Source organism: Falco naumanni, chromosome 6, assembly GCF_017639655.2.
Source record: "Falco naumanni isolate bFalNau1 chromosome 6, bFalNau1.pat, whole genome shotgun sequence".
Lineage (NCBI taxonomy): Eukaryota > Metazoa > Chordata > Aves > Falconiformes > Falconidae > Falco > Falco naumanni.
This window is the reverse complement of record NC_054059.1, coordinates 45279102-45304584: the sequence shown is the minus strand read 5'-3', so window position 1 is coordinate 45304584 and position 25483 is coordinate 45279102. Positions and strand designations below refer to the sequence as shown.

Genomic DNA, 25483 nt, shown 5'->3' with positions numbered 1-25483 from the left:
AATTGGCTGGATGTAAAAAGTCAGCCTGGAGAGCAATGCCCCACAGCTACTTGGGGACAAAACTAAACAGTAGCTAAAAAATGCCATCTGAATAGGAAGAAAGAAAAGGAAGAAGAAGAGGGAACTCTACTACTAAACACCTTCCACCTTCCACACAGGCTCAAACCTGAGGCCAGTGATACGGGAAGAATGGAATGGAGGAGGTACACGTGTTTTGGGAGCACAAGGCCAGGAGCTGCCTTCCAATAGAAGAATTGGTGCAGCATCTCTGTAGCCTCACAGAACAATGCCATCCACACAGCCTCTCCAGTGAGATCACAGGACCATCAGTGCCCACAGGCAGCAATTTAGCTTCTCCACGAGCCCTGTATGAGGCACTGGCTACATATCACAAAGCTTAGCTATGGTAAAAACACACAGTCCAGTTATTCTCTAGTTCATCAGCATGTAAACAAGCACAACTTATTCTTGTCACCATTTGCTTCTCCATTCTTATAATATTGCTATGGATATTTGTAAGTTGTATTCATGAGTACTTGCAGAAATGAAAACACGCAAGCTTAATTCCTTCCAACGCTGTAGTACAATGTAGGGCAGATCTCAGCAGGTATGTAAACAGTTTTAGTTCACTGAATTCAGAGTGGTCAAATGGATGAACAAGAAAACACATCCTTCTAGAAATGCCTCTGTCTGCATTGTTTTTAAATATGCATGCTTAACTTTTTCCTCTACAAATTGTCCTATTTGATTTCAAGCAATATGGACACATAATAGAGTTACTGTGGCTTAATAATTTACCACCCATCAGCTGACCTGCAATAAATGTGTATGAGCTCCTAGGCTCACCCAGATGTTAGGTGGTACACTGCACTGAAGCTTTAGGACACATATTTAGTTACTATTGCTTCGAATGTGTATCCTATGTATTGTTGGCTTGCAATTATATTAAAAAACCAAGTGGTAATATTAACTTGAAATAATTCATAACACAGTAGGACAAAACCCATATGATCCTTCAAAAGCTGACCTTTTCAGGAGGGTTGAGCTTTCTATTCATGTCTGTGTACTAAATACATACATTGCCTGAAGACATACCCAAAATATTTTTTAGTTTTAAGAACCACAGTGCCTGGTCCACTCTAAAAAGCTGCATCACAAGCCTGTCATCTGCTCCAGCTAGGAATTAAACTGGGGGAAACATATAGTTAAGCAAACACATCTCTGCCTTTCTCAAAATTAAGTGTTAAAAGCTGCTAAAATAGTCCAGCTACTGAAGTAACTGAGTAGTCAGTGACTTAAATCTCTGCCCAAATTTTCCAGAGAATATGCACAACACTTTAACATAGTTTTCTTGGAAATCATAATGAAAATCATTACTAAATAAAAGTTCCCAGCAAAACAACTTTCCTTTATCATGCAACTTCATATCCTTTTTCTTCCATTTTGCACTGGGTGAAGAACTATGCAAACAAGATGGTCAGGATAGATTTAATCCTGCCTGAGTGGGACAGATCTCCAGCCCATTTGCCTGGAGCTTTCTTTATTTCTATGAGAAAAGAAAAAAGCAAAGAAAACCCAAATCTAATTTATTTGGTTCTCTTCAAAGATGCAGACACTGTGTAGCTCAACTGCATCTTTCAGAATCAGTAAACAAAAATTGCCCACTCACTGGATTTTTCTCCCATAGTAGTTTAAGACTCTCCTTGTCATTTCTCCTGTCATCACTTTGGTAGTCCCAGCAGTGGAAGCTCTAATTCACATCAGCCACAAATATGCCAGATTTTCTCCAAAGCCCAGTCTAAATGGGTGGTCTCGCTGCTACCAATAGCACAGAGATAGAATAATACAGATTTAGCCACCTCCTTCAAAACATGTGTCTTGACAAAACCTCATTGATTTCATGCCAACAACAGTCTTCCTGTTCTAAGTAAGTCTATTGTCAAGTATCAAAACACTATCATCGAGCTTACAGTTTCTATTTAAATTTATTTGTTACATTCACTGCAAACAAGACTCAAAATTTCCCGTGACCTACATTAGGACTCTCTACTGTGTAGACCAGGGGTCCTCAAACTTTTTAAACAGGGGGCCGGCGCGTGGATGAAGTGGCAGGAGGTCATCTGCGGCTGCTTGGTTTCCCCCCCCAACGAGGGGGGAGCGGGGGGGTCTGTAAATACCGGGGGCCGGATTGAGGACCCTGGGGGGCCGTGTCCGGCCTGCGGGCCGTAGTTTGAGGACCTCTGGTGTAAACAGAACAGAGACAGCAACTTGACAAAAGTCTGACTGGGATTTTCCCCAGCCAACACATGGCACTAAGTGAAGCACTGGCTGCTCTGGCACGTTGGTGATGCAGGAGGATGATCCTGCTCCTTTCTAATCACAAAAGTTCAGATCCAAGATTTGGTTACAGCACTGGTTTTGCCAATAGTATACCCTTTAACTTTATGCAGTCCTAAAAATGAATTACTGTTCTCACACCTCAGGCCTTGTCTTATGTCACGACTACCTGACACATACTGCTTTTGGACTAGATATGATAGTAACAGAAGAGAGAATGGGAAGCAGAGAAGGTGTGAACCATCTGAAGAATATTTCTAACACTGTTTAATTTTGCACAGTGGGAAGACCATCATCATGTGTCATAGCACTGTCCTCATTCGAGATCCCAAAGCCTTGAGTCAGGCAGCTACTCAACTTCCCTTCAACAAGTGCGACTTAACTACACAGAGCAGGGAGGTTGTGGCTCAAGTAAAAGAATGTAAAGTATAGATGCAAGTCACATATTGCAGTGATTAACACCTATAAAAACATGCATTTTACATTTTTCTAATTAGAAAATATATCTTCTGGCCACTCTTTTTTTAAAAAATTACATTTGTAGAAACAGCTAAGTTAACAAATTGTGCCCAGAAATTATTTTTAGTTTCTGGCATATTTTACAAACTAACTTTTAATGACTGAATGACACAGTTACATTGCATATGAATCTTGATTAGCAAATCAACATTTTAATTTAAGGATCATTAACATAAATTTAAATAGCACCTGAGAATCATACTGTGTGCACCTTCCTAGTTAACCTTTAGTTGCCTTGTTTGGGTAAACTACATGACTCTTCACAACAAGGTTCCCACGTTACACATTTCCATACAAATTAAAACAACAACCAGTAACTGCTACTGTAGAAAAGCTTTTAAAATTTTAGAGCACATTCCACAGTCTAGCTATATTTCTTTTAGAAGAAAGGTTTCAACTCATAGCAGTTCCTCTTAAGTTACTGTCAGCTACTATCTTTGGTCAATTTATTTAAAAAAGCTGAGAATTCCTTCCACATTTCAAGTGACCTGGATAACTCTGCTTCTTCTGATACATGCAAAAATCTCTCAGTCTTTCCTTAACCTTTAGTCTAAGTGGAAGACACTAAGCAAAACTGACTTGAGCTATAGTTTTGAGTTAGTTGGTCTGTTGTTTTTTTTTAAAACAGATGGCACAAAGTTTCAAGTTATTAAGCTTTCTGCCTGTACTATTTTTTCCTTATATTCTGAATAGTGGGGACATATTACATAATTTTTTCCCCAGTTAGGGATTACTGCCTTTTTCAAACCGTATAACTCTTGATGCTAAAATCCCTAGCGCACTTACTGAGTGTATTTGATTGCTCAGGAGAAATTCCATCAGCTCACATCCATTCTGCACAAATCTCCTAGAAATCCTTTCACAAACCTATCACCTCAACAGTTTCGCATGGTCTGCAAATATGAAAGGATTGCAGATTTTCAGGACAAGATGTGCTTCATATAGCAAATTTAAGCCAACCTAAAGGCTTCTCTTAGTCCAGAGGGTAAAAATCACTATTTTTAAGCAGCCTAAGCTAGCAGTCATGCAGTAGTACTGGGCTTATTATACTACAGATGAAGAAAAGATAATGCTGTCAAAAGAGTCCTGGGAAATTACTCCCATTTTGGCAACCATCCTCACAGAAGAGTGGATGAAGTACTACTCCTCTCAACATGGCTATCTCCAAAGATTGTCAAGGAAGATGGATATTCTCCCAGGTAAAGGAGCTGCCTCTATCTCATCAGCAGAGGACTGAAGAGACAAGTCACAAGTTCAGTATTAAGATGTCACCTTGATCCAAATGCCTTGAGAACAGTTAAGTAGACTTAACTGTTCAGGATGTTGTTTCCTGCAAACTGCCATGCCAATTTAATTTATCAGCACAGCACAAATATTTCCAGCAGTTCTATCACCAAGCTTTCCAGTGGAAAGCTCACTAATGTCTGTCACATACCCTTATCAGAGGTCTGAAATTTGTCCTTGGATCAAGTGTCAAGCTTCAGAGCTAAGAAAAATAATTCATAGAACATGTTCAATGAAGAAACAAGAAGGGTAATTACTCGGATTCTCTGTCTTCTACAGGCTAGGGAGCTGGGCAGAGAGGAACCTAATAAAGTTCAACAAAGGCAAGTGTAGGGTCCTGCAGCTGGGGAGGAACAACCCCTTGCACCAGTACAGGCTGGGGGTTGACTTGCTGGGAGACAGCTCTGCTGAGAAAGACCTGGGAGCCCTGGTGGACAGCAAGTTGCCCATGAGCCAGCACTGTGCCCTCGTGGCCAAGAAGACCAATGGGATCCTTGGGGTCCATTAGGAAGTGCATGGCTGGCAGGTTGAGGGAGGTGATTCTCCCAATCTACTCTGACCTACTGAGGCTGCATCTGCAGTACTGCATCCAGTTCTGGGCTCCCCAGTTCAAGACAGACAGGGAACTACTGGAGAAGATCCAGCAGAGGGCTACAAAGATGATGAGTGGACTGGAGCATCTCCCTTATAACAAAAGGCTGAGACAACTGGGTCTGTTTAGCCTAGAGAACAGAAGACTGAGAGGGGATATTGTCAATGTCTACAAATATCTCCGTGGCAAGCATCAAGAGGATGGAGCCAGCCTCTTTTCAGTGGTGCCCTGCGACAGGACAAGGGGCAACAGACACAAACTGCAACACAGGCAGTTCCAACTGAATCTGAGGAAAAGATTCGTTTACTTTGAGGGTGACAGAGCAGTGAAACAGGCTGCCCAGAGAGTCTGTGGAGTCTCCTTCTCCAGAGACATTATAAACCCACCTGAACGTGATCCTGTGCAACCTGCTCTAGATGAACCTGCTTAAGCAGGGGGTTGGACTAGATGATCTCCAAAGCTGCCTTCCACCCCTGACCATTCTCCGATTCCTTATCTGCCTTCGGATAACCCAGAAATAAGAGGTCAGCACATGAGTGGCTGCTAAGCTCTTGGCAACCCTTTCCTCTCACCCACTCATGACCTCCAGTTTCTCTCCCTAGCCTGCGACAAGAATCATGTCAGGCTCCAAATGCCATATCAGTCTTCACACCTATCTTACGAAGAACAAATAAAGTTCAATAGCATTTGCGAGAAAAGGCTGGAGGAGGCTGACAGGGGTCATCTGTAGTGTAACATTACTGCAGTAAGACGACTGAAGATTGATATTTTTATTTTCTTAAATCTAGCATCTCCATAATGTGATGTGTGTGTTATCTGCCTTAAAGAAACCAAGGTACAACACAGTCCAAACTATACAAGTGTTACCAAGAGAGTCTTTCTGCGTCAATTCCCTGCACTGTCAAAAACTTAGTAGCAGCAAATGTAATAGCAATTCTAGAGAATTTTACCAATCTAACACGGGAATCAATAAAAATGGAAAAGCCCTGAAGAAAGTATCTGATGGACAGGGAAGTGTCTATTTAACTGTACCACCCACTCTATTAAACACAGCATAGCAGCCACCAAGAAACTGACCCACAGCCTAGACTTTTTTTTCCAGTGAGTCCAAGTTCATTACAACATTTAATCTCCCTAGTAAGCACACATTACTATATGAGAAGTAGGCTATATTGGCACTGGACAAGTTAATGGATGTTCAAGTTAGAAGTTGAGTACTCTTAACTGAATCCTGCTAGTTCAGATTATGCCATGATTGTATTTAAATCCATTCACAAAAAACAATTACCTGAGCATATCTATAATATGCATATCTACATAACAGTTCCCATAATAAACAATTTTACTGTCAGAGATAAAATTAAATGGCTTCACATCAAAGAGCACGCAATCCATCTCTCAAGTTGGAATTTCATGCAAATATAGTAGGATTTTAACCATCTGATGAGACTTGTGTTTAGTTCTCTTGTAACATGACAGCTTTAAGCATCAGCAAAATCAATAAGGACATTACAGAAGATAATATTGATACTTCAGCTGGAATGATCAGCAGTTCCTCCACAGGGCTCAATCCTGTTCCTACTGTACTCAAGTGACAGGCGCAAACATTTACAGGATATAAAGCTCCAAGTCCATCAGCTCCCAATTAATATTCCTATATTTACTTTATCATAAGTATAAAAAGTTGCTTTAGCTTAAACACAGCTACACTTTCCACATGTAAATAGTATTTAAGAAAAGTCTTTTTACCTCTGTTGGTTTGTAGCAATCTACGAGAGTTTCCTAGAAGCAAAATACAAAAGCGTCAGTTCCAATACAGAATAACAGTGAACATAAACACGGCCACAGTATGAAACTTGACAAGGAAGCAGGAGAAAGAAAAGGAGAACCAGGAAACACTGGATGAATATGCTACTGAAAACCAAGCATTACAGTAAGTCACCTTTGCTCCCTAGGTGGATCAGAAAGATTTGCAATAGAAGAGAAATGATGGCTTTTTCCTCCAAGTTCGAAGTTACAAAATCCCTCTCTCCATGAAAATCTGGGAAGAGGAGACTCCAAGAACATTTCCCCCAGCAATACACATGTGAAAGGTAGCTTTCTGCGAGGGCACCACAGTCTTCACAATACAGAAATAAAGACATGAGCTAGGTCAGGCATTCCTAGCAGGGCAGCTGCAGCAGCTAGTTTAGGCAGAAGCAGCAAAGCTATTTATGAATGCTGAGTAAACAGCCTGGGGCCATGCCCCATGTGTCTGTGGCTGGGCAGCGGGCACTGAGAAAAGGGTGCCAACAGGCACTGCAAATCAGATGTGGTGCCTCAAAGCACTTTAGTCACCTCTCAGAAGTGAGCTGAGGGCAAACCACTGCTCTGGGACAGGTTTCCTTCCTTTAGTGCATCTGAGAAGATTATAAGCAGAGACCCTCATATTGGTTTTCTATCTTGATTTAGATATATGTATCTTTATTAAGACAGTGATGTTTCTTTTCTCCCACTCATTCTTTCCATTCAGCAAACTTTTATCTCAAACAGAATTCAGAGATTTAGAGAGCTGGTTTGGATTGTATAACTTCAGCAAACAGCTTCTGCATTTCCCTCCTAACTCCTGTTGCTGATCATCTTATCCTTTCCTCAAGCTTTTAGACAAGCTACTCCAAGATAACTTGATGAGTTCCAATTTCTAGGTAGTATAGACAGAGAAACAGTTTTCAGTATCCTAAGGACAAGGCAGGATTTCTGGTCTGTATATGCACACATGTATATTTTCTGCTGCTGCAGTGAATCTCAGAAACTACCTGGTCATCATAACTGACTCTCAGCCACATAGTTTTTCTATGTAACTGTTGTTTATTTTTTTATGTCTTCTGTTATTTATTTTAGATACTTGTAAAACTTAGAATTTATCTAGTTGTCTCAGCATATCTCCCTGTATTATTGGATTTTTGAACTTTTGTTTACTCTTGTTATCATCCACCTTTCAGAAGTTTTTTGTCCTAAAGGATTTTGATTACCTTTGTACAGTCCAGTAGATTATGCTAAACTCAGACCTAGGAACTTCTCAGTTCTAGTTTTACACTTACAGTGGATTCAATCAAACACAAGATATGGACTCAGACGCATTAATTCAGCTACATTCCAATTTAAAATTAGAAAATAATATTACCTGTAATTTAAGAGCTCTCTCCTCTTCATTGGCTGCATCAAGAAGGTCATCAATGTCAATTTCTACATCTGGCATCTCTTCTTCCTGAAAAGCAAAAGTTCCCACTTAGTCCATAGAGATATCCTACACATAACCTCAAAAGCAGCCTAGTGATAGCACACATAACCCCATCTGCCTGGAGCCAGACAAGAAGGAAATCAGCAAGGGATGGTGGCTTGATTCCTTCCTCCCAAGCCAGCAGAAGGCCAAGACCCTGTGCAGCAGGAGGAGGTGACAGCTCTTAAGCAACCCTTCCCTCACAGCTGGGAGTTGTGTTACTAACCCATGCCCAGCGGCACAAGTCATGCAATTCTCACAGTACTGGGCAAGAGGATGAAGAAGAGGTCAGGGGAGAGGAAGCAGATAAAAGCTGCAGCAAGCCACAAAATTGCTTTGAGCACATTCCTGACTGGACTGCTTATTTTGTTACACTACGGAATATCTCCCTTGCTTAAAGTTGGCTTACAAGGATGACATACATGTCCCATCAGAGGAGCTCAGATTTCCAGTGCCTGCAGTGAAGCATGAACTTTAAGGTACAGAATATTTTAGAGGATTTAAAACTCCTGACCATACACTTCTCCCTTTGCATCACCAGCACAGACATGTTCCCTGAGTCAGAGCAGAAGTCCACACATTTTGAAGGAACCCTAAGCTCTGGATTCCCAATAAGAATTCATCATTCACAGATATCACTGTTTATTGCACTTGCAATTAAGCAAAAAAATATACTGCTGGTCATTTTCTGCATTTTCTCATCATAAAAGGCACTTCAAAATGGTAAAGCAGCACCTCACTGCACACACAAAACACTCTGGTCTCAGCCTTTCCTCCATGCCAAGTGCCACCCTCACAGTGGTCTCAGTGCCACCGACACACGGCTTCGCTGCTGCCCCTGCCCCATTCAAGCCAATGGATGGGCATGCGAGTCTGCCCTCCTCCATAAGTACACCATCATCAATTGGCTCACTGGCACTGCATCACCGTGGCACCTCCTGAATGAAATCAGGGACCCAAAAGCCTCCAGTGGAGAGGGTGGATTTGAAAGTCAGGATGAACCAATAAGACCGCTGTCTCCAAGCAGCTGCTGTCTTGTACGCCACCACTTCTCAAAATTCTTTAAAGAAGAATTTTGATTAAAATGTGGTGGTTCCAGCGATTCGCAGAAGTTTCAACAATTGTGAAAATTTAACAGCTCCAGTAGCAACTGCCACAGGTAACAACAAAATTACTCTTCCACTCAATAAAAGAAGAGACCAAACATTAGCAAGGAAGATAACAAATTAGCTCAAGTTAATCTAACAGAAGTACCAAAGTGCCAAACAACTACCTCTATCAGAATCTCTAGCTAAAATGCCAACTGCTCAACATTTATTTGGGTGTAAGGAAGGAGGACAGAAGCAGGATGATTAACTTCCCCATTTCCCATCTCTGAAGGAAAGCATGCGGGAACACGATAGCACAGCCATGCAGGCTGTGTGACCTGATGAATAAAAACGCACAAAGCACATCCTTTTCCCAATTAGCAGGTTCACTCTTTTTCAGCATGCATTTTAGTTAGAAAGGAAGTGTGGGCATTTGCTGAGATGAATCATAAAAATACTAGTTGCTGTAACAATCTGGCAATAAGGGATTTCCTAACCTAATGCTATAGATTCATTAGCAATTTAAACAAGTGGAAGAGAGAGAAAAGAAGTCTTCCACAGACTATAAAGATATTCAGTAAAAGCCATTAGAATTGAAAAGGATAAAGATTAATCCATAACAGTGGTACATTTACTTAGCAGCTTACTATTCCAACTCTACACTAATTTGCATATCACACGAAGAACCAGAAATTCCCCAAATAGACAATAAACCTCCTGAACATTTTATCTTAGCAGATCATCATAAATACTGTTAAGATAGGGTGCCTGGAGTTACCATTAATACTGTAAAATTATCAAAATACACATCTATAGACCTGCATAAATGCCGACCTGTCTGCACTCAGAAGTGCAGTTCAGTGCAGTGAGTATTTTGTCAGATACACATTTTGAACTCTTGCCTGTCAGAGTGGCATTCTGCCAAACTGAAATGACGTTGAAAGGTGACAGTGAGAGGGAATTCCGTAGAAGGTATATAATGCTTTTTTGTGGTCACACTTCAGAGCACTCCTGGAAGGTTAGCTTTACTCTGACTGGTACCAGTCAGTCATGTGGGAGAAATCCTTGCTTCTGTCTGTCTTCACTCTACTCTTCTTTAAATCAGCTTTCTCCTACATCTTCAAGGTTCACACTGCCATCAGTCCAGAGGGCAACTGTACCAGTAATTCACTGATGCTTTGGTATAAGAGGGAACACAGCTCCTCTACATCAAGGAGTGCCATAACAAAATAAATCAAGAATAGTTCAGAAGCGAGAGACTATAGTTGTGTCTGACATACTAGCATCCAATTAAGTTACATTCTCTCTAAAAGAGCATGAGTATCTTTCATCACTTCACAGCAGATTTGAACTCTGATACGCAACACAAATGGAGGGGGGAAGCCCAAAAATGTAACTCTTGCTTTTATTTTTGACTGAATGAACAAACATAACCAAAGCGTTTTTCGCCCCCAACTGAACTACTGTGCCCGCACGATCTCAAGAATTTTATGTTAGGCATGAAAAACATGTGCTTCGGTCAGGAGCCTGACCGCTCCCCAACAGCTGTAGTGATAGAAGGAAGGACAAAACAGTCATGTGTTCTTTTTGCCTGATTTTATTAGCAAGAAGTGTGGTTGATTCTACTACAATTAAGCTGCTAGATGCAGATTAGGCTGGGGCAAGCCAAGCCTGAAAGGGGCTGTGTATAGCCGAAGGGTGGTATTTTAAGAGTCTTGTTAGTGCCACGAGGCTGTGCAAGAAAAACAAAGCACTGCCATGTTCTGCTCCAGTGAGAGGGAAACAAGGTGTTGCAAATACCAGATGATGGGGTGGGGAAAGAAACCACAAGAAACATGCTGACAGGGAGCATCCCCCAGAAAAACTAAAACAAAAAAGGAATGGGGGTTGCAGGTGCAAACACCCAGTAACTGAAACAGTTGGAGGAGGGAAGCATGGTATTCAAAAGTCAAAAAACATCAAATTCACTTCTGTGCTATTTAGTGCAACTTAAATTCAACCTTGCATTGGAAGACTGCCCCATGGTTATTTAGGTTGCATGACTTCTTTGCAGGCTACTGGCAAAACACCTTGGGGCACAGACATGCATTAAGTAATAAATAGCTGTAGCAGTTTAAGACATTACAACCACTCCAACTGTTTGTGATGTAGCCTCTGGCAGAGGTGATTGCAGCCCCAACGGTGAGTGGAATAGAAACAAGTGAGTATCCCTTAGTGAGTCCAGTGTAAAGGTCTGTTAGCCTCTGAAACCACCTCCCACAGCAGCTTAAGTCAAGAGCTGGAGTTTGCAAAGGCGGCTGAAGAACACTTGCACACTCTAGTATGCTGACCCTGAGGACAGCACAAGCAGGTCTGACATCGTTACAAGTATTTACTTATTAAACATTTATCTGAGGCTTTAAATTTTAAAGGGCAATAGTTGCCCTGGGTGTAACTTCCCACTATAAACCCAGCTCTCAAATTGGCCTGCTATCCCTCATCCTCACTGTCCATTCATTGTGCATCATCTCATTCATAGTGCTGGGAAATAATGAAATAGGTTTGTTTGGGTTTTACTTTAATTTTAAGTTTGGGAGAGAAAGGAAAAGTTAAGCGCAGCAAGGAAAGTTAAAGCCGTTATTTGTATAATGAGTTTGGAAGCAACCTGAAAGGACAGCAAGAGAAAGATGAAGGAAAAGGAGGCAAAGAAGAACATACGATTCAGATGTATGAAAGTTTCAGATCATATGAGAGAAATCTCTGATTCAAAGTCCTGAAAGATGGCCAGAGTAAGTGATCAAAACCAAACTAGAAAACAGGACCAGTTCCTCTGGAAGTATCCACTTAATATATGAAAAGTTTTTTGGTTGGTTTGTTTTTTGTTTGTTTGTTTTTAAGAGAGACATCTGCTGGATATCCAATACAGTTAGCTCTGGAAAACTTAATCGGCAGAGATGGGTGGCACTGCCCCAGTGCAAGACAATAGAATGTCTTACAAAGTCACAGGATGATAAAAGTGCCAAAAGTTAGCAGGAGTAGAAGTCATTGGTTGCATATGTAACCTGGTGGGCTTACAAATGAAGTACATTTAGTACAGGAAAAAGAATACCATCAAAGAGTCATTTGTATGAAACAAAGGAAAAATCCATGTGTTCCACATTTCAAAGCATTCTGTCGTTTTCGGGGACTTACAGGTCAAGCCAAAAGTAGCTAAAAATGAGACTAAGAAGAATAGTTTAAGTGATCAAAGATTATGAATCCAGAATCAAATAAAGCTCTCTCTGACTTAAAGCTAATCCTAATTAAGTCAAGACTCAAAATACAACAGCTAAAATATAGCTGCTTGCAACACAAAAAAGCTGCTAGTGCCTATTTATTGGCATGAGAAACAGAAGGCTAGAAAAGGATGTTAAAGACAGCAAGAAGAGACTCACAAGTGCCAGGGTTGGGGACACTTACAGTAGGAACAAGTATCCTCAGTGGTACAACCCAGTTACTAAGTGACAGTATGTTTCCTCCAGTCCTAAAATATTACCAGCAGTAATGCCACAGCAGCCATGATGATCTAATGTTAGCCATCCAAAAAAAAATTAAAATTCCATCACTTCTGTTGGTTCAAGTAAAGTGGATCATGCAACAGCGAATATTAGCTTGCATAGTTGGTGAATCAGTGAACACATTTAGGAAGCTGCTCCCAGTGTGGTACAGTCCTTATCATGCAGTTACACACTATATTCTCCCCCATCAGACCCTTATCTCATTAGCAATCAGTCAGTTGAATGTGAAACCTCACAGGCAACACAGAATGGAAGGCCCCACACCCCTGAGCACATGCCATCCAGTCTTAGCTCCAACCAAGAGTTAGAAAAGCCTGTGTTGCACCCAGGCTGTTCCTATGATCCAGAATCTACGATCCTACTGTTTCTGAATAATCATAATTTATCTGTGGTATTGTGGATATTTAACAGAAGACTTCTGTGCTGAGCCTGTCTTCAAGCCTGACCTTCTATGGATCCAGTTAAATACCCAGAAAGGGAGGGAACACTGTGTCCACCTATCAACAGAACAGCTTACACAAGTTGTCCAGCATCTCACAGGAACACCAAGTGCATCTATATTTATGTAACATGGTATGAATGAATCTGGATAAAAGTCAAGGACACAGTGTTTGATCTATCTAGTCTAGATCTGATCTACCCTCACCACTGGAGCTAGCAGGGGCCGTGCCCATAGCCTTGCACACACACCACCTGAGGGAGGTAACACTTTACAAAGACAGCAAGGGCCCCTGAAGTTGCTGGTAGAGCGTGGAAAAGTCTACGGAGACCTAGATTCAATTCTCGGGTCTGGAGAGCAGCAGTCTAAGTTTTGCCCAAAAGCACTCATTTCCCTCTGCTTCTGTTCCTAAAAGCTTAGTCCTTCAGCTTTTACTGTCATAGCTTGCTTCCTGCAAAATCCTACCTCCTCTGCTCCTACTTTTTGGGGTATTGCTTCTACCTTCTTCCTCTATACCCTTTCTCCGCAGCTGAGGGCCAGAGGAAGGACCACTGCAATCAGAGAAAGGATTGTCTCTTGGCTCCCAGGCACTGTGACCAGGGCTCCCTGCCAAGATGAACTGCAAGAGCCCAGCCCTTCCTAGCTCCCTACAGAGAAAGCTCATTCACTTAAGACAATCTGAGCTTATTGCCAAGCTAACAAGCCTGGGCACAAGACAAACACAAGAGGAGGGGAGATGCTTAACTGAACTAAGAACACTTTCATGAACTGGCCACAGGCATCTCCGACACAAAGCAAGTCAGCTCCCTCCTAAATTTCCAAGATCAGACATACTAGAGTTTCAACCGAGCTGTTGAAAGTCCTCATGCAATGCGGAAAACCACCTTTTTTTCTTCCTGATATTAGTCTCAACTTCAGAAATAACTGAACTCTCGCCTAAAATCTTTCCAAGTTATTCCAGCTAAGGCAGGCACCTACTATGAATCTCCTCGGCTCAGATTATTTCGATATGGACAAGTTCAACATTTTAAAAGTGTGTTTTCCAGTTGTTAAATCAAGGGTAACACCAAGAGCAATGCTTATGGTGCTCTATATAAAAGAATATACACCTTGCTGTAAAGCAGAGGGGGAGCTTACCTAGGAATCATCAGTCCCTGGCAATTAAAAGGATGTAACAAAGCTGTGGGGAAAGGTAATTAAGCTAGATGAGAAAGATGGACAGACAAACAGATACACACAATGATAGTGTTTACACAAGCAGGTACAGCTGGACCTTAGCTTGCTCAGCCAGCGTGCATAAACCGCATAGTCCAGAAACTATAGCTGCATTAGTGCAGCTTTCAGACCAAGAGAATAAAGCCTGTTGGCAGAGTATTTTCATTCATTCATAGTTTATTAACACTGCAATCAGATTTCCAGACCAAAGCTTACCCACATCCACCTGGCTCGGAGAAGAAAGAGCTAGCTAGCTAAAGCCTGCCTGCATCTGCCAATTCACCTTATGTTGGTTAGTAGATAAATGGTCCTGAAGCTTATATTAGAAAGAGCACACCTTATTCTAAGGAAATCCCAAAGTGGAGATCTATTGGAGATTCATGTCTGAATCCAGTGAACAGGCAACATTCTCAAGCTCCCAGGTCTAAAGCATAACCTAACAGCATCCCAGAACCATGCCAGTATGCAACTTCAGTGTGTGATGCCCCTAACCAGAGACACACCATGAGAAAAAACACAGGATTACATGTTAAAAAGAACACTGCCATGCTCCTTGGACAATTGGAAGAGCATGCCCATCCCACCACCTAGCCGAAATTCACTGATACAGCATGGTTAGGAATTCTTCCTTCTCCTTCCATCCCATATCCCAGCTGAGCAAACACACCCTTCTAACGCATTCACTTCAAAATACAGATTTACAGAAATAACCTTATTCAAATTAAGTCAGTAAAGTCTGGAAGGACAACACTGACTAGGTGGAGGGTATAACAATGACTAGATCCCTTTGTATTTTCCAGACTAGTACTTTCTGTATAAGATATCCCTTTAATTTATCAGCATATCCATACACATCACTAAGCAGCTGATCAACAAGTGACTCATGAAAGCATGAGTCCTGTGACCTGAAGCTTCAAAGAGCAGAGAGCTCGCTCTTGACCCCCAATGAGCAAGGAAAAAACAAAAAGAAAAGAGAAGACTGAAGCTTGTTCTTTAGCTTCAGATCAACAGCTCATTCATTATTTCTGGTGAAGAACTACACAGCTTTCACAGTATTGTCAACTGCAAATATTTGAAAAAAGTATATAGGGCTGCAAATCTCTACTGTCACAAGGTGATGGTAACCTGTTGGTCTAACACACTCATCTAGATGAACAAACTAGAGTATGCTCTCCAGTAGACAGCAAAATGGAGTCAAAGGGAAAGTGAGACTAGGGGTGAGAAGGGCTTTTACTCATATTTCATATAAACCATTTGCAAGCATTTTGGTGAAAAATACAGTTCTTTTTTATAGGCTTGATAAGATGTCTTAAAGTTAACCTTAGTTAAAAAAAACATTAGCCCATGGTGCATCTGAAGCAAATGGTTTCCCTGGCCAAAACACAAAAACCAGACAGAGGAGAGTGATCCTGTGAGAATGCCTTCTTAATGGCTGGGACTTCTACGAGTTTTGAATATTCAGGATCACTTGTTTTTTTCTGATGAATATGAAAAGGGGCAAAGTTAGCCAAAGACACACAGCTCAACTGTAAGGGCAGCCTTTAAGTAGCTTGGCCTCCTCCATACCCACTACCATCACTATTATCGTTTTCTGTTATACAGGTGGCAGACCAGTTTGAGCAATATGTCCCTTACAAGGCAAGGGAGGGATGCAAAGTTTGGATTTAATCAGCCTCCACAATGACACATTTAGAGATTTTTAAAATGTAAAGTGATTAGTCAAACAACAGAGTCATGCTCCCTCTGTGAGTTACATTACCTGACAACATAACTTGTCAACCAGTACTCTTGCAAGCTGCCTGGAAAGCATAAATCATGAGGATCACAGGTTTGGGGGTTTGGTTTTAGGTGGTGGGAGGAAGGAATTCAAGGCAGAATAATGTCAGGCAGGACAATCCCTGTATAAGGATATCATCTCAAGCAAACTGGAACACTAATCTTGTACATTAGTGTTACCTATCAATAGCCAAGAACAGTTCAAACTTCCTTACTTAGAAACAACTATAAAGAAAAAGCACAGTGTAAAACAAATTTAAAACACTTCTGGGAATCTCTTAAGTATAAGGGCATCTTAATGTCCACATATGTGCCAGCAGTTTGGCACAGCTCTAGCTTCAGAATTCAAATGGAAATTAAAATATACTAACAGGACAATGACAATACAACACACACAAAACACTTAAAATTCTAGTTATGAACCTCATTAAAGCAATTGACAACAACTTATATTTTCAATAAGCAGGGGAGGAGCACCCACTCAAGCCGAGTTCTTCCATCTCATTACCCAAGCTGGCTCTTTCTCTTCCCTCAGTAAAACCATTGTTGTTTGTTTCAAGCTGGCATTGCCACAGATCAGCCTCTCCTCTTGGCTCTCAAGCAACTGTAGAGCAGATGAAACGGACAGATGCTATTCCAACCACAAGTTCCATTCAAAGAGTCAGTCCCCCTAAAGCAGTAAAGGCAGGCCAAATTTTATTATAAAATAGTGTGCAAGTACACCAAAATAGCAACAGCACAATCCCAGCACTTTGGTGATACAGAAAGAAGCAACTCTGTTGTGCCCTTACTTCAGTTGGGGGGCCTCCGTCAGCATGGAGTGATCAGGGTTATGAGGAGAGATGAGAACATCACCCCTCAATGCAGTTCCTCTGAAAGCTCCCTTTATGGGCAAGCCTTTGTGAAAGAGGATAGGGAAAGGACCTCCACCTCCAGAGCACGGGTCCCCACCCAGCTTCCCTGAATATCTTCACTCTCCCGAGGAAGCAAGCCTGTCTGCATTGACACTCAAGACAGAGGCAGCTGTTGTCTTTGCAGATGCCACTGCAGTTTTGCCTTTCCTTCAGTCAGAAGGCAAGAGGGCAGAAAGATGATGGCAACACATCATAGTTTCCTCTGGACAAACTCCTTACAGCTACAGGCTGCCCAAATGCTGTTTAAGTCAGCTGCTTAGGTCCTGCACCAGAACAGGATTAACACGTATGATGCTTTACCCTGTTTAAGGGGTGGGGGAAAAGTAAGACAGCCAGCTGTGTCAAAAGTCAGCTGGAAGAAGGCAAAGGAAGGTTAAGTCAAAGCACAGTGAAACAGGTACAGATACTGCCAAACCATTCACTGAAGTTACTCAGGGAAGGGGAGCCAAGGCTTATTTCAGAGGACAACAATATATATAGGCTATGTAACTACAGGTTTTTGGAATTAGAGCAACAGAAAATCTGGAATGCTTTCTTAACAGTGTTCTTCTGCACTGCAGACAGATACTACATCTAGATACAATATTATAGCATATATATATATAGTATATGCAGCATCAGATACTTCATTTAGATACACATCTAAACCACCATAGTGCCACATGATTACACCAACACAAGGTTTCAGATAAAACACAGTACCACTTAGCTTACAACAGAAGAGAAAGTAGTTGCAAAAATATTGACATACATACTTTAAGCTAGCACTTTATAATGTTAGTAGCTTGCAGTAGACAGAGTATCAGAATTTCCATGTGCTGTTTCAATGTAGATTCTGGCCTACCTACACTCAAGAGGGATGGTAATGGAATTGTCAGGTGGAGGCCTGGGGCTCTCTTTAATCAGTAAAGGCTGATCAGCCATTAAAATTCACCGTATACTTCCACAGTGTGACCACTACTGTTAAGAGACGCCTCTGTGTTTATATAGACCAGGGGTCCTCAAACTTTTTGAACAGGGGGCCGGCGCGTGGATGAAGTGGCAGGAGGTCATCTGCAGCTGCTTGGTTTCCCCCCCTAACGAGGGGGGGGCAGGGGGGTTTCTGTAAATACCGGGGGCTGGATTGAGGACCCTGGGGGGCCGTATCCGGCCCGCGGGCTGTAGTTTGAGGACCCCTGATATAGACCATATGAGAATGCAATGGTGACCTCAGTCAGATGCTCTAAAACTCTCTGCAGAAGAGGAAACCTTGGTCCTCTCCACAGTTCTCTGCTCTGCTTGCTAGCAGGGCCACAAAGCTGCTATTGAAAGAATAATGTATTAGGAGAGCTAAACTGAAGTTTTATTGCACTTCAAACTCTGCCAACTCAGTTGAGACTGGGCTTGTCTAGCAGACACACTGCCTACTGTTGGTCACCAACACACCCATCAGGTTTTCTTGGCTGGAAGGAAGACTTTCTGTGCACTTTCAGAAGGCCATGCCTTTTTACTTAGACACCCTTAGAGCCAGCACGGGCTGACTGCCACGTTTCACTGGCTGCATTGTCCCCTTAGCAGCAGGGAGGTAACTCTTTACGTGTGGATGCAGCCTTCAACTCCATGAACAGCACTGGAGGCTTGTGCAGACACCTTGGCCAATAAATATAACAGATCCTTTTACTTTTCTTCTCTCTACTTCTGCTCAAGTATTTTTTTCCTCTCAGCTTTTTTTTTTTTTTAATGTAATTATTTGAGTGTTAAGGAAGTAATTTGCAAAGAATCAACAGGAGTAACTTTTCCTCTAATTGGCTACTAAATGGGCTTTCATAAAAGTAAAAAAAAATGTATACACACACTACTTAGGTTTTGGGGGCTTTTTTTTTTTTTTTTTTTTAGCAAATTAATTTCTTGGTATTCTATGTATTAACAAGTTTTCAAAACTGTCTATAATGTAGGTGACTGAAAATATTTATCCTGGGCCTTCAAGTTGCTATTTTTAGTTTGGTATTTATCTGTTGCTTGAATGGGTGACTGAAACACTAGTCAGAGGTCACACACTTGCAGTGCCGACTCTGGTCTGTCCATACACAGTAGTTCTTGTATGAGCAGCTGTTTAGGAAGCACTTGCTCAGATCTCCTGCCATAAAGCATCCAACAGTGAGAAACCAAAATAGGCTCTGACTTGGAACAGAACAGCTTCCAGGAATCTCATGCTGGCCAAAAAGCACAGTTTGGCAAGCCTTGCTTGGTTTGGTTTGTGGCCCCATCATTCATTTAAATAATTCCATTGGTTCATTTGGGAAATGGAAGTTGAGAGTCAGATACAGCTTATTTACTCTTTATTTTACCATACAGGTATTTTATAACTTCAGAAGAATTATGACAGCCCTCAAAAATCAGATAGTTTTAAATGTTACACCTATGCAGCTGCCCAGTACAACAAAACCACGGCCACTTCTCTTGAACAGGCAGAATACCTCTTTGTGTTTTCATCTCCTTGCTGGGAAATCCTTGCCTAGTCTATGAGGAAAAAGTCATCATGATGCCAAGGCAGATGCAGCTCCTAAGGTAGAAAAAGGCATCTTTTCTCAACATTTCTCTACAGACAAAATAGCACAAGCCAGTAAGAAGTGAACACTGAAAGCTCCACTCCTCTATCACTTGACAATTTAATAAATATCTCATCTGCAAAGTTTGTATCAACGGAAGATAGAGCAAACGAGTAAGTGCTGAAAGGTAGAAGTTGAACATAAAGCTCAGACTATATCCTCTGCCATTGGTACGGGCATATCAATTCCTTTCAAAATGGGATTTTTCAATGGAAGCATTCAGTTCTCTTTCTTGCATTCAAGCATTGTCCTCCCATTTAGTTTGTTAACCAGGATTTCTGTCTTGCAGCATCACCCCTTCTTCACACTTGCAAAAGCACCATTTCACTACCTGACATATGTCCTCACAGGTCCTATATATCATCTCATCCCATTTTAGTTAACATCTAATTGCCACTAAGTTTTAGCTTGCTCTTTTTTTCCAAAATCCTTTTATTATATCCAAATGTAGCACATTTGAAAGGAATTTGGGCTTTAGCCTTCATTTCAGGATGCCTCCATTTAAAAGCTCTATAAAGTCTAGCAAAGATGTCTTCTTGTTCATTTAGTTTCAAGTATACACATTCACTTTTTCCTGAGTGTCTCTGAAAAACAGGTTGTAAGGAGGCACTATTTTCCACATTAAGAGCACATCCTTGCAACCAAAGCACTGACTGCAAGAAGAGTTCATTGCAAAGTCGTCCAAAGCACCACTAAAAGAAAAGCTTCCAGCAAACCCTTTTGAGTCCCAACTTCTCCTGCATTCTTCTAGCTATTTCATTATGAAGGCCCCTTCATCCCTATGGGCATGTTTGCCTATCCCAAGAGAAGCAAACCTACACCAGTCACTGCCAAGGAATTGCACTCTAAACAGCCAGCCAACCTTATAAATGGTGTTGCCATCTTGAAAATGCAAACTGAGCAAGTATCATTTGACAGAGTCTGCAGATGATCTGCAACAACTGTTTTAAGAACAGCTACCAGCCTAATTGCCTTCCAAGGTAGTCTTCAGCATCAAGACCTCCCATTCCAGCTCCCAGGATCTTTAAACAGTGCACTTTTTCAACTGAATTCTCACTTTACTGTGGTCAGCCTAAAATTTGTTCTCCCTCCTGCTTCAACATCACTATTTATCTTTAAGCAGATATCAAATATATGTTAAAATATTTCTCTCTATTTTTCAGAGACACAAACATGCAAAGTCAGGACTTGTCAGTGTTCTCTAATCATCTGCATTGTTGGAAACAGTCACAGGATGAAGACAAATGTGTATTTCTCTTCCCAGAGGCATTCCAAAAGAATTAAGAGTTATGGATGATACGGATATTTTTTTTTAAAGGAATAAAAGCTTTGTGGTTCCATAACCATAGCCTGAAGAGTCATTTAAGGCATACTGAAGGAAGAAAGTATAACAAAAAGTAAGATATTTGATGTTTTGGTTTGGTATAAAAGTAAAAAATCCAAAGTCGTTCTGAAGCATCTAATTTCCTCACAGATTTACTTTTTAAATGCTACAGAGCCCATGATCTTCCAGGACATGTTATTTTGCTGGCAGCAAACATGTGGCAGACCTTTTCACATTGGATAATGAAAACTTGTGGTGGGCTACATGATCATGACAGTGTTGGCAAGCCCAGAACAGAATGAGGCCAAAGTGCTGAGGTGTCCCTCTGCTCCTCAGATACATAAACAGGCAATACTTTCCAGCACAACCGTAAAAATTCCAGATGCTTATGCAACAGCTGCTAGCCCTCACAAATCACTGTAGCTGAAAGATGATGCATGCAAACATAGCAAGTCCAGGACTGAGGGCCCTTAAATGAGGTAAATTTACAGACTGGCAATATCAAGAACAGAGAAATTGCAATTGGGCTGAACTGAAAGGAAAAAAAACCCAAAGATGTACACTAATTTTTTTATTTCCCCACTTCTTAGCAGCACAACTCCCAATATACATGTTAAAGAAAACAACTGCTTAAACTGTTTCCTATGACTGAAATACAGCTCTGGGAGAGGACTATTTTTTTAAAATCCGTACCAAGCCTAGCACTTCATTACTGGGCTGGAGCCCTGGCAGAAAGGCTGTAATTCTCACATTTTCAAGTTAAGAATAGTCTATCACTCTTTTGTTAAGTACGTTAATTAATACAGTAGGGGGAAAAAAAAAAAAAAAAAGGCAGGGAGGCAAAGAAGATTTTAAGAGGAGTGTAATTTTCTCAAGTATCCCTTAAATGCTGGAAGGCACCACCTTCAATTATGAGGTATAACAAAGCTCCCCAGAAAGTAGAGAACTCACATGCGTACTTAAGATCTCATTTCTTAAATAAGCTTCTTGATTCTGTAGTACAGAACACACCAGGACTACCTGAGATCCAAAGTACTTTAATGTAAATCAGAGATCCTCTGCAACTTCTGGAAGTCCAGAACAGAGCAATGCTTCTGGTTAGCACTGAGTTTCCAGAGGCCGAAACAAGGCGGTGTGTAGTCAGCCACAGACAAAGTCCCTGCTAATGCAGCTTTTCAGACAGAACCCGAATGAGTACAGCAGTCTTTCAGTTTTCTCCTGAAGTTACTTACCTGGTATGCAAAGCATTTCCAGCAACTTAGGTATATTAAAAATACAGCCAAACAGTAGCTTCATTCAGGTTGATGTTATATTAAACTGCAACAGTATTTCAAGTTACACCATCCAACAGCATACTATATACATAGTGTACACATATATATACACTAACCTTTCAGAAGCATGTTAATAGACCACAAATATGCACCTACATACACATACATATGAACAATTACCTGTTGTTACAGAAAGTTACCAGAAGAAAAATAATCTTGTACACAGATTTCTGCAATGAAAGTATAGGTAGCAAGGCTTTGAAAGAAGCATGGCCTGCCATAGCACTGCAGAGCGTATTAACGTGCCATCTGTTCATCATAACAAGCTCAACAGGATTCAGCTTCTAGCTGCAGAGATGCTACCTACAGCACATCCCTTGATCAAGCAGACAGTTGTTGGATATTGCCAAAGTCTTGCCACATCCCTTTCAGAGAACATGTTATATGACTCTGCCACCTGCACAGTCTGGATTTAAAAACTGCTTTCCCAGGGGGCTGTGCCTTTGAGCAGAATTAGTCACACTAACAAGCAGCCCACAGTCTGGTTCCTCCAGCTAGAGATACGCAGACATAACCATTGCTATTTGCTTAAAGCTCTCAGCTTCTGCTCTCACCTTGGAGAAAGACTCATTGTATTTCCAGGAACATTAACACTGAAGAACATGAAATCTGTCCTCAGAAGAGATAGTGGCTCTTGAAAAAGAGACAAGAAAGTTTCTCTCTAGCCCTTTGTAAGCAAGATGACCACTCTTTCAGTTACTCCCCCCTCCCCTTGCTATGTTTCTCCCTTCAAACAGAGAAATTATGAAACAGCTGTTGCTTTTGCCAGCTTTGTGAGAGGCAAAGAGCAGCAGTCAGAAGTAGCAGCAGGGGAACAAGACTGTAATATACTCCGTGTCCCATCTGTTGAGAATGGGTAACAGAAGACAGAGGGCAAGGAAACAAACAGGGACTCCAACCTACAGTCGAACAGCTCCTTTCTCATCACCTATCTTACGTTCTTTGGCTCAATATCCAGCACCCACAGCAAAGGAAAGGACAAAACACTTCAAGTTCAATGTACAGCATCAATCAATTTAGTATCTTGATAGTGTTCACAAGCAAGTTGTTTAATTAATACACTGTGTAGCCAGTATTTTGGCTTAGCTGTTACTCTGCCATGTGGCAAACTAGACAAAGCAGATGGTCAATAAGCTCTGTTAAACTGTCAGGGCCAGCTATTATGAAGAGACACAAAACAGCTCTCTGCCAGTTCCAAAATTTTTTAGCTAAGTCTCAGCAACCTCAGTGCCGTTCCTCCTCTTCAAAAAGCCAGCATCAAAAGAATCAAGTTTTTAAGCTAATAACTTTCCCAAGGCTCCAATCCTGAAGTTTAGAGCATGCCAGGCCCCGTGCTAAAAGATGCTCAAGTTCATTAAAAGGTGCAAAAATGTGAGAATAGCCAGTATAATCTGTACTACACTAAGAAACCACTGATTTGTGAAACCAGCTGTTTTGCATCTTCAAAAAATAATAAAAAATTAAGTGTAGCACTTAAGTCAGGAGAGCTAGGATCGAAGTAGAGTATTAACTCCTCAGCCTTTGAACTCTAAGGAGGGAAACCAGCACAGCATAACTCTTACTTAAAAGAATGAATCTGTTAACAAGTCAAATTTCAAAATAATTTCTGCTCTTCACTAAAAAAAAGTTGTTGTCACACTTAAACTCTGAAACAATCTCAGACACTTTACTATCTGGAGGTACGTGTGAGGTACTTTGATCCTCACAACAAAGACAGGTGCTCTGAACAAATAACCAAGCAGAGCTGAAGTCTGGTTCAGCAAACAGCACAAGCTATGCCACATTAGAGGAGAAGGTTCTGGCAGGGCGTAGAGCTTCATCTTGTTTCCTTTTGCTAAAATCCACTTCTTGCTGCTACAGTAGCCTCTCTGCTTGTTCACCAAGAGACATTCATGTAGGGGCCTTGATTCTCAGGCATCTCCAGAGACAAGCATTTGTATTCTGACAAAAACACACCTCTGGCTCCCCTAACACCTCCCATGACAGCAGGCTTTCCTTCAAGGCCCTCGGGTGGTAAAGTTTAACTTCTGTGCTTCACCCCAGGAAAAGCACACCATGCCGTATTAGAGCAGAGCACCATTATTACAGCCTAATCCCAGCTGCAGAAAACTCTGCCAGAAAAACATGACATACATGCAGCTTTGGGGCTTCACAGAGCACTTCTGAAATGAATCTTTGAATAAGGAGACTGGTATTTCTATAGTTGCCAAGCAAGGCACGTTGGAGTTTACCCAAAGATGGGAAGTTCTGCTTTCCCAAATAAAAGCAGCTTAACCTCTACACCAGGAGACTAAGAACAACTAACTTGTTATTAGTCTCTAGTACAACTGACCGACATCTTAAAACAGAGCAAACCAAATAATTAATGTGTTTTCTTAGCATAAAGTACAAGTGAAGTTTTATCATATTTTAAGGCAAACTTTGACCACTAAAAGCTCGTGCATCTACATCCATAGGCTTCACTCCCACCTACTTAGGGTATCATATTGACTATCACAATACCAGCATGTTTTGTTCCCAGGGCCATAAGGAACCCAGGTGATGCCTATGTGTACTGCTCCCTGGCCATATCGCAGCTAAGCACAAGATGTGCCTTCTGCTTTAGCACTACATCTGGCTACAGTAGCTAAAGTTTGCTTAGGATTTTAATGTTTTGAGCCCAGTTCTCCATAAACCCCCATGAAGAGAGGCTAGAAGCTTAATTGTGCCTTTCAGGCCCCAAAACACATTTCTTTGCAATGTAACATTTAGATTTACAGTAATCTTAAGTCTCCCTTTACTAGAGTCTTGAGAAGGTGTCCAGTGAGCTGATGCCTCTGTCTCTGTGAAATCATGAGAGGCGAGTTCCTGAAGTGTCCCTCTAGAAAGCCACCTCTGTGTTCACAACCAAAATCAGTTAAGCCTTCTGCCACCCAGAATCTTTTCAGGGTCCAAAATAGCCGTAATCTTTAGCATGCTACTTTGAGGCTAGCCACCTCAGATGAGAGCTTTGGACTACCAACAGCTTTTGGATGGATCCTACACCAACTCACTTGGGTGCATTACAGTTCACCATCACTAGACACCTCAGCACCACATTTTTCAGGCAGTACTCTCTCTCATTTGTGTTTGCAACTAAGTGCTTATCACAGTAGGGCTCTAATCTTAAGTTACTTGGTCTTGAAAAATCTCCTGCCACAGTTGCCAAAGTAGTTTTAATCATAAGTTTGCTGGCATTATTCAGAAGCTGCTAACAAGAGAAATTAAGGAGTCAAGAGACAGATCAACTTTGTCTAAAT

The 25483-nt window shown here is 41.4% G+C and overlaps 1 protein-coding gene across 1 annotated transcript in view; it reads right to left on the bottom strand.

Annotated features, from left to right (window-relative positions):
* PPP1R14C (protein phosphatase 1 regulatory inhibitor subunit 14C) overlaps positions 1-25483 on the bottom strand; it is a 56549-nt gene that overhangs the window by 5543 nt on the left and 25523 nt on the right. Inside the window, exons 2-3 of the mRNA XM_040599459.1 lie at positions 7896-7979; positions 6482-6514 (exon numbers count right to left, since the gene is read on the bottom strand). Of these exons, the coding sequence (XP_040455393.1) occupies positions 6482-6514; positions 7896-7979 (117 nt within the window). The remainder of the gene's footprint in view (positions 1-6481; positions 6515-7895; positions 7980-25483) is intronic.